This window comes from Gossypium raimondii, chromosome 12 (genome assembly GCF_025698545.1).
Source record: "Gossypium raimondii isolate GPD5lz chromosome 12, ASM2569854v1, whole genome shotgun sequence".
Taxonomy (NCBI): Eukaryota; Viridiplantae; Streptophyta; class Magnoliopsida; order Malvales; family Malvaceae; genus Gossypium; species Gossypium raimondii.
This window is the reverse complement of record NC_068576.1, coordinates 12,831,158-12,849,138: the sequence shown is the minus strand read 5'-3', so window position 1 is coordinate 12,849,138 and position 17,981 is coordinate 12,831,158. Positions and strand designations below refer to the sequence as shown.

The 17,981-nt window shown below is 32.2% G+C and overlaps 2 protein-coding genes across 3 annotated transcripts; one reads left to right on the top strand and one right to left on the bottom strand.

Moving 5' to 3' along the window:
* The first annotated feature begins 4,485 nt into the window (after nucleotides 1-4,485).
* LOC105763336 (L-ascorbate oxidase homolog) lies at nucleotides 4,486-7,382 on the top strand. 2 transcript variants are annotated; one of them, XM_012581533.2, is made up of 9 exons: nucleotides 4,486-4,582; nucleotides 4,781-4,972; nucleotides 5,062-5,171; nucleotides 5,254-5,524; nucleotides 5,622-5,721; nucleotides 5,842-6,187; nucleotides 6,280-6,645; nucleotides 6,737-6,815; nucleotides 6,912-7,382. In XM_012581533.2, exons 2-9 carry the CDS (start codon nucleotides 4,829-4,831, stop codon nucleotides 7,107-7,109), a joined length of 1,614 nt encoding a protein of 537 aa, XP_012436987.1. In that variant the 5' UTR covers nucleotides 4,486-4,582; nucleotides 4,781-4,828; the 3' UTR covers nucleotides 7,110-7,382. The 2 variants fall into 2 exon arrangements, with proteins under 2 accessions (XP_012436987.1, XP_012436988.1); XM_012581534.2 differs by lacking the exon at nucleotides 4,486-4,582 and having other exon boundaries at nucleotides 4,617-4,972.
* An 873-nt stretch (nucleotides 7,383-8,255) lies between these two features.
* On the bottom strand, nucleotides 8,256-9,932 carry LOC105763337 (dof zinc finger protein DOF5.7). Its single transcript, XM_012581535.2, has 2 exons — nucleotides 9,788-9,932; nucleotides 8,256-9,607 (listed from the first exon to the last, which is right to left on the bottom strand). Exon 2 carries the CDS (start codon nucleotides 9,574-9,576, stop codon nucleotides 8,536-8,538), a length of 1,041 nt encoding a protein of 346 aa, XP_012436989.1. The 5' UTR covers nucleotides 9,577-9,607; nucleotides 9,788-9,932; the 3' UTR covers nucleotides 8,256-8,535.
* Nucleotides 9,933-17,981: the final 8,049 nt, after the last annotated feature.

Here is a 17,981-nt window from a genome sequence, read left to right as displayed (position 1 = left end):
AATTAGGATGAAAATATGGTGTAAAGAAAAGGGAAAACAATAAAAAGAGAATAAATAGAAAGATGGAGAGCAAATTTTATTAGGATTTGAAAAGTTTAATATGAAAATCTAATTAGGAAAAGAAGATAAAAAGATGGTGGAATTTTAATTCTATTGAAATTTTGAGAAAGGGCAAGATATGAATTCTAATTAGGAAAGAATTGAGTCAATTCCTAGGGTTTACAGGTTTGTAAACCGTAGGGGCTGCACAAGTAAATTTCCCAAATTAGGAGCAGGGGCGACAATTTGCAAATTTCTTCTTATTCTTGGCCGAATATAAAAAGGAAATATAAGGGAGATGCATGGCTCAAACTTGAGCAAACAAGGGGGAAGCAAGTGTGTTAACAATTAGGCTTAAGACCTATTTCTTGTATAATTTTTACTTCAAATAATATTTGTTTTAGTGTGGCTTTTATCTTAGGTTGCTGAAAATAAAAGGAAAAGAAATAGGAGGAAAGAAGCTTGAACTTAATACCTCTAAAATAAGGGAATAACATTTAACCATCAAGCCTAAAACTTATTTCTTACTTATTTTAGTCACTTAATTATATATATTTATTTTTGGCTCAACTTACATATTTACTCAAAATTTTCTTATTAACTTATTTAACTTTATAGTTTTTAACACATTCTACTTTAGTTTATATACAATAATTACTACTTATAGTCAAATCTCATTATTAATATTTTAATTCATTTTTACCCTTTTCCAATTACTTTCTAACTCAATTAAAACACACTATTTTCAAATTAAAACTCATAATCAAGTTTTGTTTTAAAGTAATTAATATAATAAAACTTGATTATATTATTTTAATACTTTAATTAATTATGTATGATCTTAATTTTGGTATTCGTTCCAAACCCTTAATTTATAAATGCACAAAAATAACTTTATAAATCAGAGCGTGACCACTTTCTATTTTCACAAACCCGATTCTTCAACCCAATTTTTGGGGTGTGACAAGTATTGAATTTTTATTGCTAAATTTTATAAGTGTTGAATTTATATTAGAAAATTGTTTGGTAAATTAGTAAATATAAGTACTGAATATAATTATGTTGTTTGATAAAATTAAATATTGATTTTAAAAATATTGATTTTTTAATTTCAATCTTATTAATATAATATTTTTATTATTTTGGATAATTTTAAATAAAAGATACAAATGAATTTGAATATCTCATTTTTGTTAAAAAGGATAATTTATTTTAATTTTTAATACAATAAAATCAACTTAATATTTTCTACATTGAATGATAATTAGCTACTTACTTACATATCTTATTCAACACTTTTTGTTGAAATTTTTATATTAAGTAAAAAATTAAAATGATTATCAAACACATTTAAAATATTAAACGTTGAACATTTTCATTTTCAGTGAAATGAAAATTTTCTATGGTTTATCAAGCACACCCTAAATCGCAAAATCTAGCATAAAACTCATAAATAGATTTATCTTCACACATTCTTAAAATTTTAATCATAGTATAAGCATCTGAAGTTCCTTTATGGGCGGTCTCCAAAATGTTTCAAGCTTCTCATGTTGTAACACATTTGAAAATTCTTTTAAACTCTTATGGATCTACACTATTAAAGATAGCATATAAGGATTTTGGTTTGTAGTGTGGGCCTTGTCTTCTTTAGTAGTCTAATTTGTTTCGGATTTTGGAGTTCTCGCAACAATTTGGGGAAGATCTCATCCATTCAACACAACTTTCCATGCTTTTTTAGCAATTAATTTGATAAAAGTTTTAATTCAAACTTTCTAATAGATGTAATTAGATTCATCCAAGAATGATAGACGTATACTTAAATTACCTTCCTTCATAGACTCCATTTTTTATTACTAGTTTAATTTCCAAACACATGATCTCACTAGTTACATTGGTGAGATGCTTTGGTACCAAATGAAAGTACGTCTGATTGTAAGTTGTCGTAACCTGTTGTGGTACGCTATGTAGTGGCATTGCCTAGAGAAGGACTTCCACTATTAAACTCACTATATAAGCAATGATTTAAGTCCAATTTACCCTAATCCTTAGATAATTGTGCCCCCACCCTATTACATTTAGTATGAACTATCCCCAAACATCCTTTCCTATTAATGTTTATTAACTAATCACTCAAATGTGAATAAAACATACTAAACATAATTCTTTATAATGAACATAAAATTCCCCTTTTAATTCTATGTTAAATCCCACACCAAATTTCACGAAATAGCCTTTATATAAATAAACTGCATTAACTTCTCTTGCTTAATTTAACCTTTTTATATTGTGAGTCAAATTGGAAAATTAATTTATGAATAGTGTATACCAATATCTTATCACCAAGTCATTATTCGAATGCTTCAAACCAATCTTCAAGTCTCCTACTTGATAAGACTTCTCTAAGGTTGTTGTAGCTTCAACCTTGATAAGAATTAAGTATATTTGATTTTGGATTCTTAAAAAACATGTTGCATATGTTACTAGATTATCTAGGACTTTTCCTAACTCTATCTAGATCGTTAAGTGTCATTCTTCAAATAGAACTTTTCTTTCTTGAAGTGTTCTAAATGTGTTGCATCAAGTAGGTAAATTACTTATGTATTTTTTTTACAAGATAATTATAAACATAAGAATAAATATAAAGTGCAAATTTTTCAACAAATAAAATTTATGTACGATAAGGATGGCAAAACCCAAACCGCTTGATAGATTTCAAACCAATTCACTTGGAGCAATATCCTTTTTTTAAAGTGAATGCAATACATGGTAATGTGGAATTTTTTATCTTAATTATAGAACAGTTATGGTAATTGCTTGCAATGGCCTACCCATTATATGAAATTACTAGTTAACCCTTTTATATGTAACCATTAAAAGGTAATTTTTCTTTTTGTAAAAAGATCATATGTTTTATGTTTAAATATTTGCTTAACTTTAGAAAAGATTGAAAATATTGTATATAACAAGCAAAAACTAAATTGAAGCGTAGTAAGGTGGGAATAGATCATCCAATATCTATAGAAGTAGTAGTGATTTTTAATATTACACATCCATAAGAGAGTAGGACGAGTGATGAAGTATAATGTGCCAAGTATAAAGTGATGATGGATTTAGTATCCCTACCTTCCATTGCTATCTTTATAAACAAACAATTTATGATTTGTAACTTGTTTACTAACATAACCAATCAATGAAATTTATCTTAAAGAGCTAAAACGTAAATAATGTGCTAATTTTTAACTAATTTTTTACTTATCTTGTTTTTATACATACCAAATCAAATTATAAATTAAAGCGTAAAGATTAGGGGTGAGTAAAATTGATTTGATTTGAAAAAATTGAAAAAAAAATTTGAATTTCGAATTAATTGAATCAAGTTATTCGAGTTATTTGAGTCAACTCAAATAAGTAATTTAAGTTTCGAGTTCAAGTCGAGTTGAGTTTTACAATTCGAATAACTCGAATAATTCTAATAATTCAAATAACAGATTGGTGTAAAAACCCTTTGGTCCCTATCAATTTTGGAAATGAGCAAATTGGTCTCTCTCTCAACAAAAATTATAAAAAATTAAAATAATTTTCAAAATTTTAAAATTCAAAATATTATAAAAAAATTCAAAATTTATATTTTAAAAAATTATAATTTTTTTAAAAAGATTCTAAAGAATATATAAATAAAGTTAAAACTTTAAATTTTTTAAAAGTAATAATTTTGGGACCTAAATAATTCAAGTTTATCATACTAAAGTATATTTTATTATTATTATTTTCTTTGAAATTTTTTAAATATATATGGTTTCAAATTTATGTACTCTAGCATGTGATTAGTTATATTGTAATAAGATTTTAATTTGATATGTTTAATTTTTAAGTTAACCCGAACAATTTCACTTGATTCGATTCGAATTTCATTTCACTTGAATTGATTTGAAAAAATTTCAAATCGAGTTAAGATGATAAAATATGACTCGTCAACTTGATTAACTCAAAAAATTTTCACTCGATTCGATTGAACGCTGATCCCTATTTCCTTATTTATTTCACTTCAACTATATGAATTATCACATAAATATAGGCTGATTGTTTAATTATTATATATATAGAAAGTCAAATGGATTAAATTCTTGCGATGAATTATGATCCGTACTCGGCTGCGCCGTTCCCGTTTCTTTTAGGCCAAAGCCGACCTTCCAAAATTAATGTTACTTAAATATTCAGAAGGAAATTAAATAGAGAGGAAAAAAGAAGACCATAAGTTATGAAAATGCTGTTTTCAAGAAATACTACAATTTAATAAACTTGGTGAATTAATTATTTGGGAATATTTTCAGCTGAACATGAGTTAATTGACAACTTGTGGGATTCGAAGTTTGCGCTTACCAAAAAAAATTATTTTGCATGCATTGATATACGAGCCCATGCTTCCATTTGCATGATCTAAATATGTATATATAAGAACAAGGATTTGTTATTTGTTTGTATACAACTCTTACCAATTCTCCTTTTTATCAACTTTCAATCCTTCGGAAGCCTTTGAATTTCGGTACATCTTTTTTTCTTCTTTAAGTATTTCAATCATTCCCCACTACATATTCAACCCTACTAGTTTGTATTCCATGAGTAAACTTTGAATCTATATAGTTCAATCTAAGTATAGGGTCGATAAGTGTTTGAGAATTTGTCAACTTTTGGTATAAATCTTATGACCCTTTTTTACTAGAATCACTGTTTGTTTCTTTAGGGCAAAAAAGATTGAATTGAGGGGACAAAGCTGAAGATAAAAAACAGAATGAAACAGGTCATTTTCCTGCAAGTTTTACTTGGAATATTGTGTTGCTTTAGTATCTTCTGTGCCAATGCAGAAGATCCATATAGATACTATACTTGGGTTGTCACATATGGAACTCGGGCTCCTCTTGGTGTTTACCAACGGGTTTGTTTCTATAACCAAGCACCAATTTCTTCTTCTTTTGTTCTGAAGGACAGTGTTCAAAGACATGTTTGGTTTTACAATTTTTGCAGGTTATTCTTATTAATAATCAATTTCCAGGACCTCCAATAGAAGCAGTGACTAATGACAACATCATTGTAAATGTCATCAATCAATTAGATGAACCCTTCCTTATTACATGGTTAGTTTCCCCAGCCTCATTGCTTATTTTATTCATGCTGTGAGATCAAGGTCAATAATCCATTTTTGGTTGTGGAAATTAGGCATGGAATTAAACAGAGGAAGGCTTCATGGCAAGATGGTGTGCTTGGGACCAATTGTCCCATCCCTCCCCACTCAAACTGGACCTACAAATTCCAATTGAAGGATCAAATTGGGACCTACATGTACTACCCTTCAACTTCAATGCACAGAGCTATTGGTGGTTTTGGGGCCGTTAATGTTAACCAAAGGTCTGTGATTTCAATCCCATACCCTGCATTTGCTGGAGATTTCACTTTGCTTATTGGTGATTGGTACAAGGCTGGCGACAAGGTTTGTCATTTCTTTTTCAATCATTTGATCTGCAATGGCTCCAATCAATTGTTAAACTTTGTGAGACAATGTTGTAACCAAATACATTTTCACACAGGCCTTGAGGAAAAGGCTGAATTCAGGCTTGGTTCTTCCTCTGCCTGATGGCCTTCTTATAAATGGTCTCCACAAATCTTCAGTTTTCACTGGTCAGAAAGGTAATCATCCTCATCATAATTGAGTTCACTCTTTAAGCAAACCTTTCGCCTCTCTTTGGCTTAAACAAGAGGGTTTTGTGAAAGACTGCTGAATTTAGCTTGTTTCCTGATTAATTACAGGGAAAACTTACAGGTTCCGGATTACAAATGTGGGTATATCGACATCAATTAACTTCAGGATCCAGGGTCATTCACTGATATTAGTTGAAGTCGAAGGGAGCCATAGTTTGCAGGAGGTGTACGAGTCCATTGATATTCATCCGGGTCAATCCATAACTGCTTTGGTTACCTTGCGTGGGGCAATTAAGGACTATTACATTGTGGCTTCCACACGTTTCACAAAGCCTATTCTCACCACTACTGGTATTCTTCGCTATCAAGGTTCCCACACTCCACCCTCTTTGCCGTTGCCTATTGCCCCAACTTATCACGTTCATTGGTCCATGAAACAAGCCAGGACTATCAGGTTATAATCGGACCGACTTGATCGGAGAATTGTTGATCATCATGTGTATCCTACAATGCTAACATTGTTCTCATTCTTTTTGTGGGTCTTAGATTGAACTTGACAGCAAATGCTGCTAGGCCTAATCCCCAAGGAACATTCCACTATGGTCAAATAAATATTGTGAGAAGACTTGTTTTGGCTAATGCAGAAGTCAAGATAAACGGCAAGTTGCGTTATACTGTTAATGGGATCTCCTATGTAGATCCAACCACTCCATTGAAGCTTGCAGATTGGTTTAACATCCCTGGTGTTTTCAGCTTAAACAACATCAAGGATTTGCCAACTTCAAGGCCACCAGCCTTGGGTGTATCTGTCTTTGGTCTCACCCTCCATGACTTTGTTGAGATTGTTTTCCAAAACACTGAACCCACCATCCAATCTTGGCATCTCGACGGATCGAGTTTCTACGTCGTCGGGTATGCATTTACAGAGTCTAACATTCTACCAATCAATTACAGGCAACATTATAGTTTAATCATCAATTTAACATTTTCTTTGAAATACCAGGTATGGTGGTGGAAAGTGGACAACTGCCTTAAAGAAACGCTACAATCTGGTTGATGCTATATCTAGACACACCGTTCAGGTATATAATCCACACCATGGCAATTAAAACAACATCTTTAATCTTTGGTGTTTCAAAAATGGAAACATATGAACTTAACTAGAAAAACATTGGCAGGTATATCCCAATTCTTGGACTGCAGTTTTGGTTTCTTTGGACAACAAAGGAATGTGGAACTTGAGGTCACAAATATGGTCGGATCGGTTCCTAGGCAAGCAAACTTATCTCAGAGTTTGGAACGACGAGAAAAGCTTGTACACTGAGACTGACATTCCTCCTAATGCACTGCGTTGTGGCAAGGCCATCCATTTATAGAAAATTAAATGTGGCTTTATTGCTGTCATTTATATTTTCTTCATGTTAAGCTAGTTTTCTGATTCTTCCCCGCCCCCCCCTCCCTTTCAATTTCAGTTACGAGGGTGTGACTGTTGGAATGAAAAATAGGGGAGTTTAGGCTTCAAAACACTTGTTGTGCTAGCTAGATTACTTTACAAGGTAAACGCAATAAACATTTTGCCTTAATGTTTCGTTGTCAATATGATTCTTGGAAAACAAGTTTGATTGAACAGTGGACAGCTCATTTAACTACACTCAAAAAGCACTCAAATTTCAATTGATTCTGCCGCAATCTTAGATAGCATATTATTCCATCCATGAATGACCAAGTCTAGAAAGAACACTAGTAAACAAGTATAGGGGATTGAATGATGATGATGAAAATGAACATCAGACATCATCAAAATTCGTAGCGTAATGTGCACAAATAGGTACCTAATATCGGTACGCATATATGACTTAATCATTAGAGCCATGTTACTTTTGGTGAGGGTTGCTTACAAATTAATATTGAGATTTTAATCTCAACTTATTAGATTAGATTTTTAAAAAATAGTTGTATGAATTAAAACTCTGTTCAAACTGTGGCCCTAATTAGATCACAAAAGGCAACAAATTAAGCTTAGGTCAAGCCAAGTCTACTTTGCATGAATAAATAAATAAATAAATAGAAAATATCTAGAGAAAAAGAAGAGAGTGAAGAAGGAATAAAAACAGAAGGCCAATGTCCAGAGAAAAAGGCAATTAGAGGCAGACGACAACTCTTTAAACATAAGGCTGCAATGGAATCCTCCTTTCCACTGCGAGAATCAAATTGTTGTTTACGAAAACTTTTCCCAATGGCTGCTTTAAGAAACCTATTTCATCTCTTTCTTATACCAAAAAAACAATTTAGAGAATCTTTAATTTCATATGCAACCCACCAGTCGGTCTATTATAGTTATGAAATTCATCAGAAAAGCAGATGAAGAAACCCTAAAAGCTTTTTATTTAACCAAGGTAGTTGCCAATGTCTTTTTATATTAACTAAATCACATCATTCATTTTCTTTTAGCTCTTAAGTTGAAGCTGAACCATTTTCATACCTGTAGTCAAACTCAAAGGTCACTTTTTCAATATGGAGCATTGAAAATAAATAAAACTACTAACATTTTTCCACCTTTGATACTTCATCTTCATCCTTGGTACATTCTAATAAGTTAATTAAACACACCTCAAATCACACTTCAAAGAGAAAGAAAACAAAGAATTGAACATACGAACGAACGAAACAACCCCATGCTACCCCTACAGCCATATATATATATATATATATATATATATCCATATACCAGAATGCACTGCAACGACCACTAGCATATTAATTAAAAGATGATATAAAATGAAAGGGGGGGAAAAGGGTTCTTTACGGATATGCACCATTAGTTGTTGGGAGATCAGACCATGATGATGAAAATGCGGGATTCCAGTAACCCAGTTCTCCACCTGCAACTGGAGCTGACTCCAAAACTGTTGAAGAAGATGAAGAGGAACCCACATTGCTTAGAACTACTGCGGAGCTATCAGAGTAATAATTTGATGATGATTTCAGCCTCTGATACAGTCCTTGAAATCCTGTGTTTTGAACTTCACCTAGTAGGAACGATCCATTATTATTATTACTCTGATGTTGCTGTTGAGCTTGGTGTTGATTGTTTTTCCAAAAAGGGCTGCAAAGTCCTAGAGAAGGGACCTGGCTAAGGGGATCCAAACCTAGGGTTCGAGCATTTAACGCAGCATTTGCAACAGCTGGCTCGTTCATGGCATGTGATCCAAGCAAGCTCACCTCTTCCTTAATACTAACAGGACTATTAGTAGACAAAGTGTTAGCGTTAGGGTTTGGGGTAGTTCTCAATAAGGCTAGAAGATGAGAACTCTGAGGTGAAGCCCAAAGGATTGGACTAGATTGAAGGTCATGATCGAACCCATTTCCAAGACCAGTTCTTCCAATATCAGACACTACTGTTTTCATCTTAGCAGCACTTGATTTTCCCATAGATGTTGAAACAGAAGCAGTAGTAGTAGTAGTAGTAGTAGTAGTGTTCTTGTTTTTCCTACATCCACCTCCAATAGGAACATTCCTAAGAGCACCTCCTTTGGTCCAATACCGACGACAAGTCTTGCAAAAGTGACGAGGCTGGGTGAGATTGTAGTTGTTGTAATAACAAAACTTCGTGTTGGAGGAATCACATCTGGGGCACCTCAAATTCTGGGTCTGATCAGACTTTGCTGCTGAAGCTGTAGAGTTAGTAGTTGTAGTTGATGACGAAGTTGTTGAAGGAGATGGAGATGGTGATGGAGAAGAAGCAAGGGTTCCATCCAAAATGGTTCCATTGATAGAGATTCTTCTCCCAGCAGTACCTCCAAAATGAAAGCCAGAAGAGCCTCCTAGGAGTTCTTGAATCATCTTTTGGAAAATTCCTTCTCTTTGTATAGATCTACAACAATCCAAAAAAAAAAAAAAAAGAGAAAAGCAAAGAAGCAGGTAAGTCTTTCTTTTCTTTTGAGTTTTAGTGGTTTGAAAAAGATAAAAGTAGGTTTTGTTGTCTTCAACTTATGCATGATCCATGACCATGAGAGAGAGAGAGAGATTGATAGAGGTTTGAAACATGACTTGCCTTTGTTATCTCTCAATTGAGCTGGCTTTTCTTTCCTATGGGTTGCATAAGAATAGAGGATGGGACTTGGGGATGCTTTAATATAACATATATCCCATCATTGGTAAAGATATACAGCAGCCTTGCTTTAGTGTATATCTATCTCAAAAAAGCAAGTGGTTTTGGGTTAGGAATTGGACTGTTTGTTAGCAGTTTTTAAGTGGCAAAGTTAAATCATTCTTTTTTTCACTCCATTTCCCACTCTACCCTTTGATTCTCATGTTATTCTTCACTTGTAAAAAGAATCAAATCTTATTTCAAAGACCTCAATTATTGTCTTTTATGATGTCCTTATATGTTTAATATAATTTTATACCCTGTATTTAATTAAATTACACCCATTTTTCAAGCATTTTAAATGCTGAAAGTGGAGAATAATTAAACTGTGATAATGATAACAGTAATCAAGTTTCCTTTAACAAAAATCATTGCTTGGGTTCGGTTGAGCAAATCTCATAATTTTGAATAAGTATACATATTAATATCAATATGATAAAAAATATATAATAATGATAACTAATTAATATAAAGGAAACTTGATGATGAAACATAAATGATGAAAACGAAGTTGGGGAGGGGGCCCGACGGTGTTATATGTGTTTGCATGTTGAAAATTGGGGTTGAGTTGAAAATACATGATTAGGGATAGAGAGAAGGGCTAATGACATGAAAGTACGTGTAAAGTGGGTGTCCCCACCCCCCAACTAAAGCCACTGACCGAGACTTATGGCTTCAATTTTGCCGGCCTTCCAAGTTAATCCCACCATCGATTGTTAGATCCCTACAAGTGCATGAGTGAACCACCATATGGTCGATGGTTCATCGCATGTATTGGCCGCCTCCACAATGAAATTGGGTTAACCCACATAATATTCATATGGCTTCAATCATAGATTTTGAATTGGTTAATGTGATCTCGCCTAAAAATTGAATTCATAGTTTGTTAAATTTTGTTAATCTAACATATTTATTTTTTATCAATCATAAATCCCAATATTTGAATTATTAGTTAAGGGTGTTCACTCTATCTTAAGGTCGTAAAATTAATATATAGACCGTATTTATATGATTTAATTTAAATAAATACATGTAAGGTATATGAGTTTGAGGTTTTATTGTATAAAAAAAATTCTATCAATCTTTTTTAAATATAAAAGTAGGACTTAAATTTTAATTTTTTAAGTACTGAGACTAAATCTCAATTTTTGTCAAAATCAAGAACTTAATTTGATTGACTTAATTTTTTTAACTTTTGCCAAAACTTGCTTGGAATAGTAGGTAGAATTTTCATCGGCTGCCTAGATGGCATAGATTCTAATCTTGCCATCCCCTTCCCCTCCTTAATATTTTAATGATAAAAAATAAAAATAATAAAATTATGTTTGATTTAATATTTTATTAAATTTTACTAGATTATGGCACACTCGTGATCTAAGTAAAAAAATTATATAATAAATATATTTAAAATTTTGATATAAAAAATAAATGATGTTTTGATTGAAATAGTAAAGTTAATTAAAAACTCATTTTATCATTTACTAAGTAAATTAGAATTCTTATTCCTTAGTGGTACTAACCATTATAAGTCTACTACATATACTTTATATATATATATATATATATAAACAAATCTTTTCCATCTACTAATTCATTCAATAATTGTATCGAACAACCCTTTTAACTCAGTGGTAGTGTATTGCTATAGTAAGGCGTAAGTCATTGGTTCAAATCTGATAAGGGGATTTTGACTTTTCTTTTCATAAAACTCCTATGAAACGATAGTATTCATATTGAAACGAAGAATAGGGATGTTTTTATTGGTAATAAAAACTCAATTGTATATGTATAATAATTTAATTACAAATTGTATAAGATATTAACTACCATGGTCAAGGGTGAAACTAGAAGAAAAAATTGGATGGGGGGAGGGGAATGGAATTAAATTTCATATTTTTATGTGAACTAAAATACATTTCACCATTTTAATAGCTTTTATTGTAACACCCTAAACCCGGCCTGGACGTCCAACCCAATTTTGGAGAGTTACATCATCAATAATCAATTACCACACAAACAACACAACAAAACTAAACCATGCATCACATAATATTCATCACAAAAGCTAAATAAGTGTATAGTCTTCCAAAGTCATACTGTTATATTTTACTCCTAATGTACTACTTAAAGAAAGATAAATGCTTGACCGAGCTCCCGCGACACCGACCCGTTTAGGACTGGGAACCATTTGAAATCCAACAAATAACAAAATGAGTTGTGAACTCAGTGCGTAAAAGAAATTTATTCAATAAATGCTCATTTGTAAAATAGTTCCAAATTCAGAGATTCGGTTCGAATACATAAGTAATTTTAGTTCAGATTCAGAGCAGATCAACTACATATATACATATGCAATTTCAGTTCATGTACGATACAGATCAAATTTAGATGTAATATTCCTATCCCCATCCGCAACACACCGTCTTCGGCCATCTCAACGCACCATTAAGGACATTTAATGCCCAACCAACCCAACACACCTTAAAGTCTTCATTGACTCTTTTACAGAAACGCAACTTAGATGCTAGATTAGTATGTGACAAGCGCCAGAATCAGATTTATACTCATTGTGGCGTAGCCACGATTTCAGAACAGATTTCTTCCTCCTTCACAATATCCAACCCATGCCAATGCATAACACAAATACTTATATTACGTATTCAGTCATTCTAATTCATTTCACAATTAAATAAGACAGTTCAACATCAGAATAAGCATTATAGTGGTACATATAACTATGTAGCTCACAGATCAATCTCAGAGTATCAAACAGTTCTCATATAATCAAATTCATTCATTCATACATTGAAGAGGCTAGTATCAGTGTTAAGTAACATTTTTAGCCTCGAAAATAGGCTTCGGGCCCCAATAACATGCCACAAGGCCAAATCACAAGCCCATGTGCCTTGCCCGTGTGGTTTCGAAGCATAAATAGTGAGTTACATGGCCTAGACACACGTTCATATCCCTGCCCGTGTAACTCACACGGCCTAGGTACATGCCCGTGTCCCTGGCCATATGGCTTTGTGCCACAAATAATGAGTTACACGGCTTGGGCACACATTCGTGTCCCTGGTCGTGTGGTATTTACCACAAACAGTGAGTTACACGGCCTGGGCACACTCCCGTGTCCCTTACCTGTGCGAACCCTGCACTAATATGGCCACACACGGCTGTGTGCCTTGCCCGTGTAGCCTAAGATCATTAAACAGTGAGTTACACGGCCAACCACACGGCCTGCCACAAGGCCATGTGGCTCACATGGCTTGGGCACATGCCCGTGTGCCTAGCCGTGTGGCGTCGACAGCCACCATTTTCGAAGATCGAAACTTGTAAAAATTAAGGTTTTCGATACACACCTAGAAAGATTTCGAAGTAACAACAGCGCAAAAGATCCTTGACGTTTAAAACAATCATTCAGTAACACAATTTAGCCATTTAATCAACAGAATTTCCCGATTACTCATTTAATGCCTATGTCGAAAGTTTCGACACGAAACCTTCAACTGACCCAAACTTACTGAAACTTCAGCGACAATCACAGAAATTGCAGTATAGTTATTCTTTGCTGTTAATATTCTAGCTTACTAAGGAAACAAATGATCGTTAATTAGAGATTCTCGCAACTTACAAAAATACTCCATTCAAAGTAAGTTACGAACGAAGAAACATCATGGAGACGCTCACATTGACAGTTACTTACCCGATAACCTTCTGACCAGTGACTAACAACAGAATTTTTGTTAATCCCGTATTCCCCCACGACTCCAATTAGCAAAATAAATAAAACGAAAAAGAAGAAAAAGAATATAGAAATGACGAAGAAGAAGAAATAAAAAAATAAGAAAGAAGATACTATCGTTAATCAATTTCCTAACTTCCAAGTAGATTTCTAGCATTTGAAAAAAATTTCCTTATTGGAAACCTTCATGACTCAAACACGAGACCTAACAGAATACAAGTAAATGCTTAACCAATAAACCAGCAGGCTCATTCTTGACACAATTTCACACTGAATTGAACTTAACTGGGTAACGTATGGTTAAAGGTTGATTTTAAAAACAACAAAACTTTTAACGATGCAACTCAAACTTCAGACCTTAAACTTAATCACAGAACACAGAACCACAAATACAGAAATTTAATTACTGCAGATTCTCACAATTAAATTCTCAAAATTTTGGGGCATGACATTTATATTTATAACTTTTTAAAGGATTAAATCAAAATTTTATCAATTTTATAGGGAAAAATTGTAATTTTACCATGTGCTAACTTTAAATTAATAAATTTTAAAGAGTCAAAAGTTGGATTTCCGATTTTACGGAGGTCAACCTTCTGTGAGGCCCTCGGCGTTGCCCTTGACCATGGTGTTTTAGGTTCAATTCTTAGTATGTACATTTTTCTAAATTTTACATAAAATATAAAATGGCAAAAATACTCTCATAGTAATGTTTTCTATTTTATAAAAAAATGGATTTTCAGTAATTTCTCAACTGAATTGAGACTCGTTTGATGGATGACACCAATTTAATTAACATGTTTTATTTTTGGTCTGCTTTCTTCTTCCAAGCGCTTTTTCTCTTTCCTAGTAATGCTCTTTTGCTTTTTGTGGGGTTGTATTTTTCCTAAAGAAGAACCGTACCCTCTATTTCACTCGGACATCTTGCTCATATCAAGGTTAATAAAGTCCATTTCTTCTATTGTCGAAGCACTTGAAAAATAATGAATGATAATTGAATTAAATTTATACCTCAACAACATAAAGATAATGAAGAAAACTACACAAACCAAAAGTATCACTATAGTGGCCATTAGAACCGCTAGGGTAACCAAAATATCATTGTTTAAAGAAAATTCTCCTTAAACGGGGTTGGATTTTCATCATCTAAAGAAGGAATATAATATCACTCCATGTACAGAACAAGTTTCCTCACTTTCACTAGTTCTAATCAAAGTCTTTTTCAAACCTTGCCATTGTTAGACTTATACTTTGATACCCTATATTTCCAGGAACATTTAGGGTAATTACAAGAAACACTAAAAAGGATCTTTGGGCACATTCAAAATCCATAGTGATCTTTCACACATGGTTTACATAAAAATGAGATAAAAGGGTTTATGGTAAACTAATAAAATTGATGGCTAAAATATGATAATGAAATCTGACTTACATGACACATGAAAATGTTGACTAAATACCCTGAAGGTGATTTGAAACATCAATATCTAGTTATATGTTTATTGTTGAATATTATGGATTCGGCATAGTGACATTTGATTATAAATTCAAATGATGAATATTTGAAAATATGATATATGTGCAACCAATGGAAATGTTGATTTATGCGTCTTCCAAATAATTTGGTGTAATGACTTTCTGAAATATGCTCTATTATTGGATCCAATTAAATAACTTTAAAATATTATGATGCTAGTATGATCTATTTCAAATATCTCGATATATGTTCATTGTAGATTATTATCTCTGTCTAATAATATGTTATAAAGTTATATTAGTATGCTTTACTGCTTAATATTTTTATGTTTTGAAATTGAATTATGTTAGCACCACTGAACTTTCAATGCTTAACGTATAGATATGTTTGTTTCTATACACAGGTATTTGGCAAACCTTTAATTAGCTCGTGAGATTTGACACCATTCAAGGGCTCAACCTTATCTCACTATAATGTTTGTAATGCTGTTTTGAATTTGGGTTGTAAATGGAATATACCTAGGTTTAGGGAGTTTTATAAGTCTTTACATGATGATTTTGGCTAGTTGTTATGTTATGGTCATATTTTGGACCTATAATAACTCATGTGATGAACTTTAAATCTTGATTTGTTTTGATATAAGCATGTCATTGAATATTATTTATGAATTATGCACCACACTTCTTAATTCGATTTTGATGTCACGTTTTTGTTTGATTGATTTGCTTCGACAACGAATATGGCGTCCTGCATTTAAATATACTATATGGATCAAGTGTAGAGTGCACAACATAAACCAAGGCAATAAATTCAATTGTTTGTGAGGCTCGCATTTGATATGAAGATTTCCAAATAGAAGCATTTATTCTACTTTTTTTTAATTAAAAATGGTGCTATGTCACTCCCACAGGGAACATATTTTCTAGCATTACTTGGGATAAAGCTAGAACTTTTTTTAGGTAGGATGAGATAAAATTATAAAATGTTAGGAGGAAGAAAAGTTAAATTTTTTTATTAAAACAATTTAAATCGAATTCTTAATTTTTTTTGAAAGAGCCAAAAATACAATTGCTTCATTGATCAAAAGGGTTAAAAATACTTGAATTAAATAATTAACTATTTTTAAGGGCTAAAAATAAAAATATCCCAATTTAATAAGGGGGCCAAGGCCTCTACTAGCCACCGATGTTTTTAGAACCGAATTGGTGGCAGAACCGATTTGACTGGTGATTCTCGGCCTAACTAGTTCAATTGAATAAGTTATTAAAAATTAAAAATAGAAAAAAAAAAAGACAATTCAACCGACAACTTAACAGGTTTGACTAATCGATTCAACTAGTACGATCAATCAATTGAACTAATTCATGAACCAACTGGTCCAACCATTTATTTTGGATCGATACCTCAACTAATTTTCAATTCAACCACTTAAACTGACTAGTCTGATTCAGTCTCAAAATAGTACAAGCGGCAGGCTTCATCGCTCTCTAAAAACCCTATTTTTTATATAATTACGAAACTAGCCTTTTACCATTGTTAAATTACAAATCCGACTCATAGTTATGAAATTGGCAGTTGTAACAAGTGAGAAATGGTTTTAATTTTTGACTAGGTTTTACCTAATACAAAATCAACCTTCATTACATGGATTTTTTTTTAGGATTTAAAAAATAACATTTTCCAGGGGTTGCGAGTGACCACCATTTATTTGGCTGCTTTAATTAATTGTCTCAGAATTAAAGTTTGGAAGTTCAATATAAAATTTCGTAATATGAAATGTACGAAAGATATCATCCTAGTCATCCACATGTGACTGAAAGGTCTTCCAAATTAAACATTGTTCTACCTACTACCAACAATAACAACAACAATAATAATGTAAGACAATGCATAAATCAAAATCCATTGTCTTTTTCTTTTTACATAACCAATTTGCCAACGGTTGTACATATAAAAATAAACAATTCTATATTACTCCAATTCAAAAATGAATTTTAGGTCTAATAAAAGTATATTTAATATTTTTGTTAATAATATAAGAGAGTAATAGTTAATATTCTTATTCACATCTCAAAATCAAAATTTAACCTTTATAGTTATCATTAAATGTCCTATTAAATGATGTTCTTCATATTAAAATATTCAAATATGGATTGGATACAAATTTCAAACATAGTGAAATAATGAAATAATGAAAAAATTTAATCTAAGACTTAAATATGAAATTGCGAATTAAGAATGGGAAACAATTTGCGCTTATTTTATTTAATCTCACAATACCTAACACCGATTTTTATAATTATAACAAACTCTATGGCATGTCAAATCTCTCATCAACTTGATTAGTAATCTAAATAATTCAATATTTTTAGAGTTTTGTTATAAATTTATATAAGATATTATAAATTTATATAAGATGTTGAGGTTATTACGATAGTTGATCACATCATAAGTGGTGCAGAAAGTTACTAAAGAAGGGTGATTTGTTCTTGTTAGGGAGTTGTTCTAGCAAAGTATTGACTATGTGATATGCCGTAATTGACATATCAAATTAGACTCTCTAATACACTTGAGGAGCTCATTCTCAAGCAATTTACGTGTCTTTTTATATGTTTTTGTCGAATTTTAGTTTAGTTGTTAAAAAATATTTTTTATTAATTTTAATCCATTTTTAGACCCAAATTGGCCATTCGTGCCATGGAGAAACCTAACAAGTTGATTGAGTGTTGTAAGGAGTCAACGATAGCCCGAACGTGAAGAAAATATCACCTAGAAGGGGGTATCACGATATGGAAGCATGCAAGTCGTGATACCCCTAACAGTGTTAAAATGAAGAGAATCGAGGCCAACTATAGTAATATTGCAGTACCGAGACATTC

Bases quoted from the DNA above. Each gene is read 5' to 3' on its own strand.
- LOC105763336 (XM_012581533.2), top strand. From the start codon at position 4,829: ATGAAACAGGTCATTTTCCTGCAAGTTTTACTTGGAATATTGTGTTGC. The intron at 5,525-5,621 runs GTTTGTCATTTC...ATTTTCACACAG, and splicing joins GGTACAAGGCTGGCGACAAG to GCCTTGAGGAAAAGGCTGAA. The intron at 6,188-6,279 runs GTTATAATCGGA...TGTGGGTCTTAG, and splicing joins AAACAAGCCAGGACTATCAG to ATTGAACTTGACAGCAAATG.
- LOC105763337 (XM_012581535.2), bottom strand. From the start codon at position 9,576: ATGATTCAAGAACTCCTAGGAGGCTCTTCTGGCTTTCATTTTGGAGGT.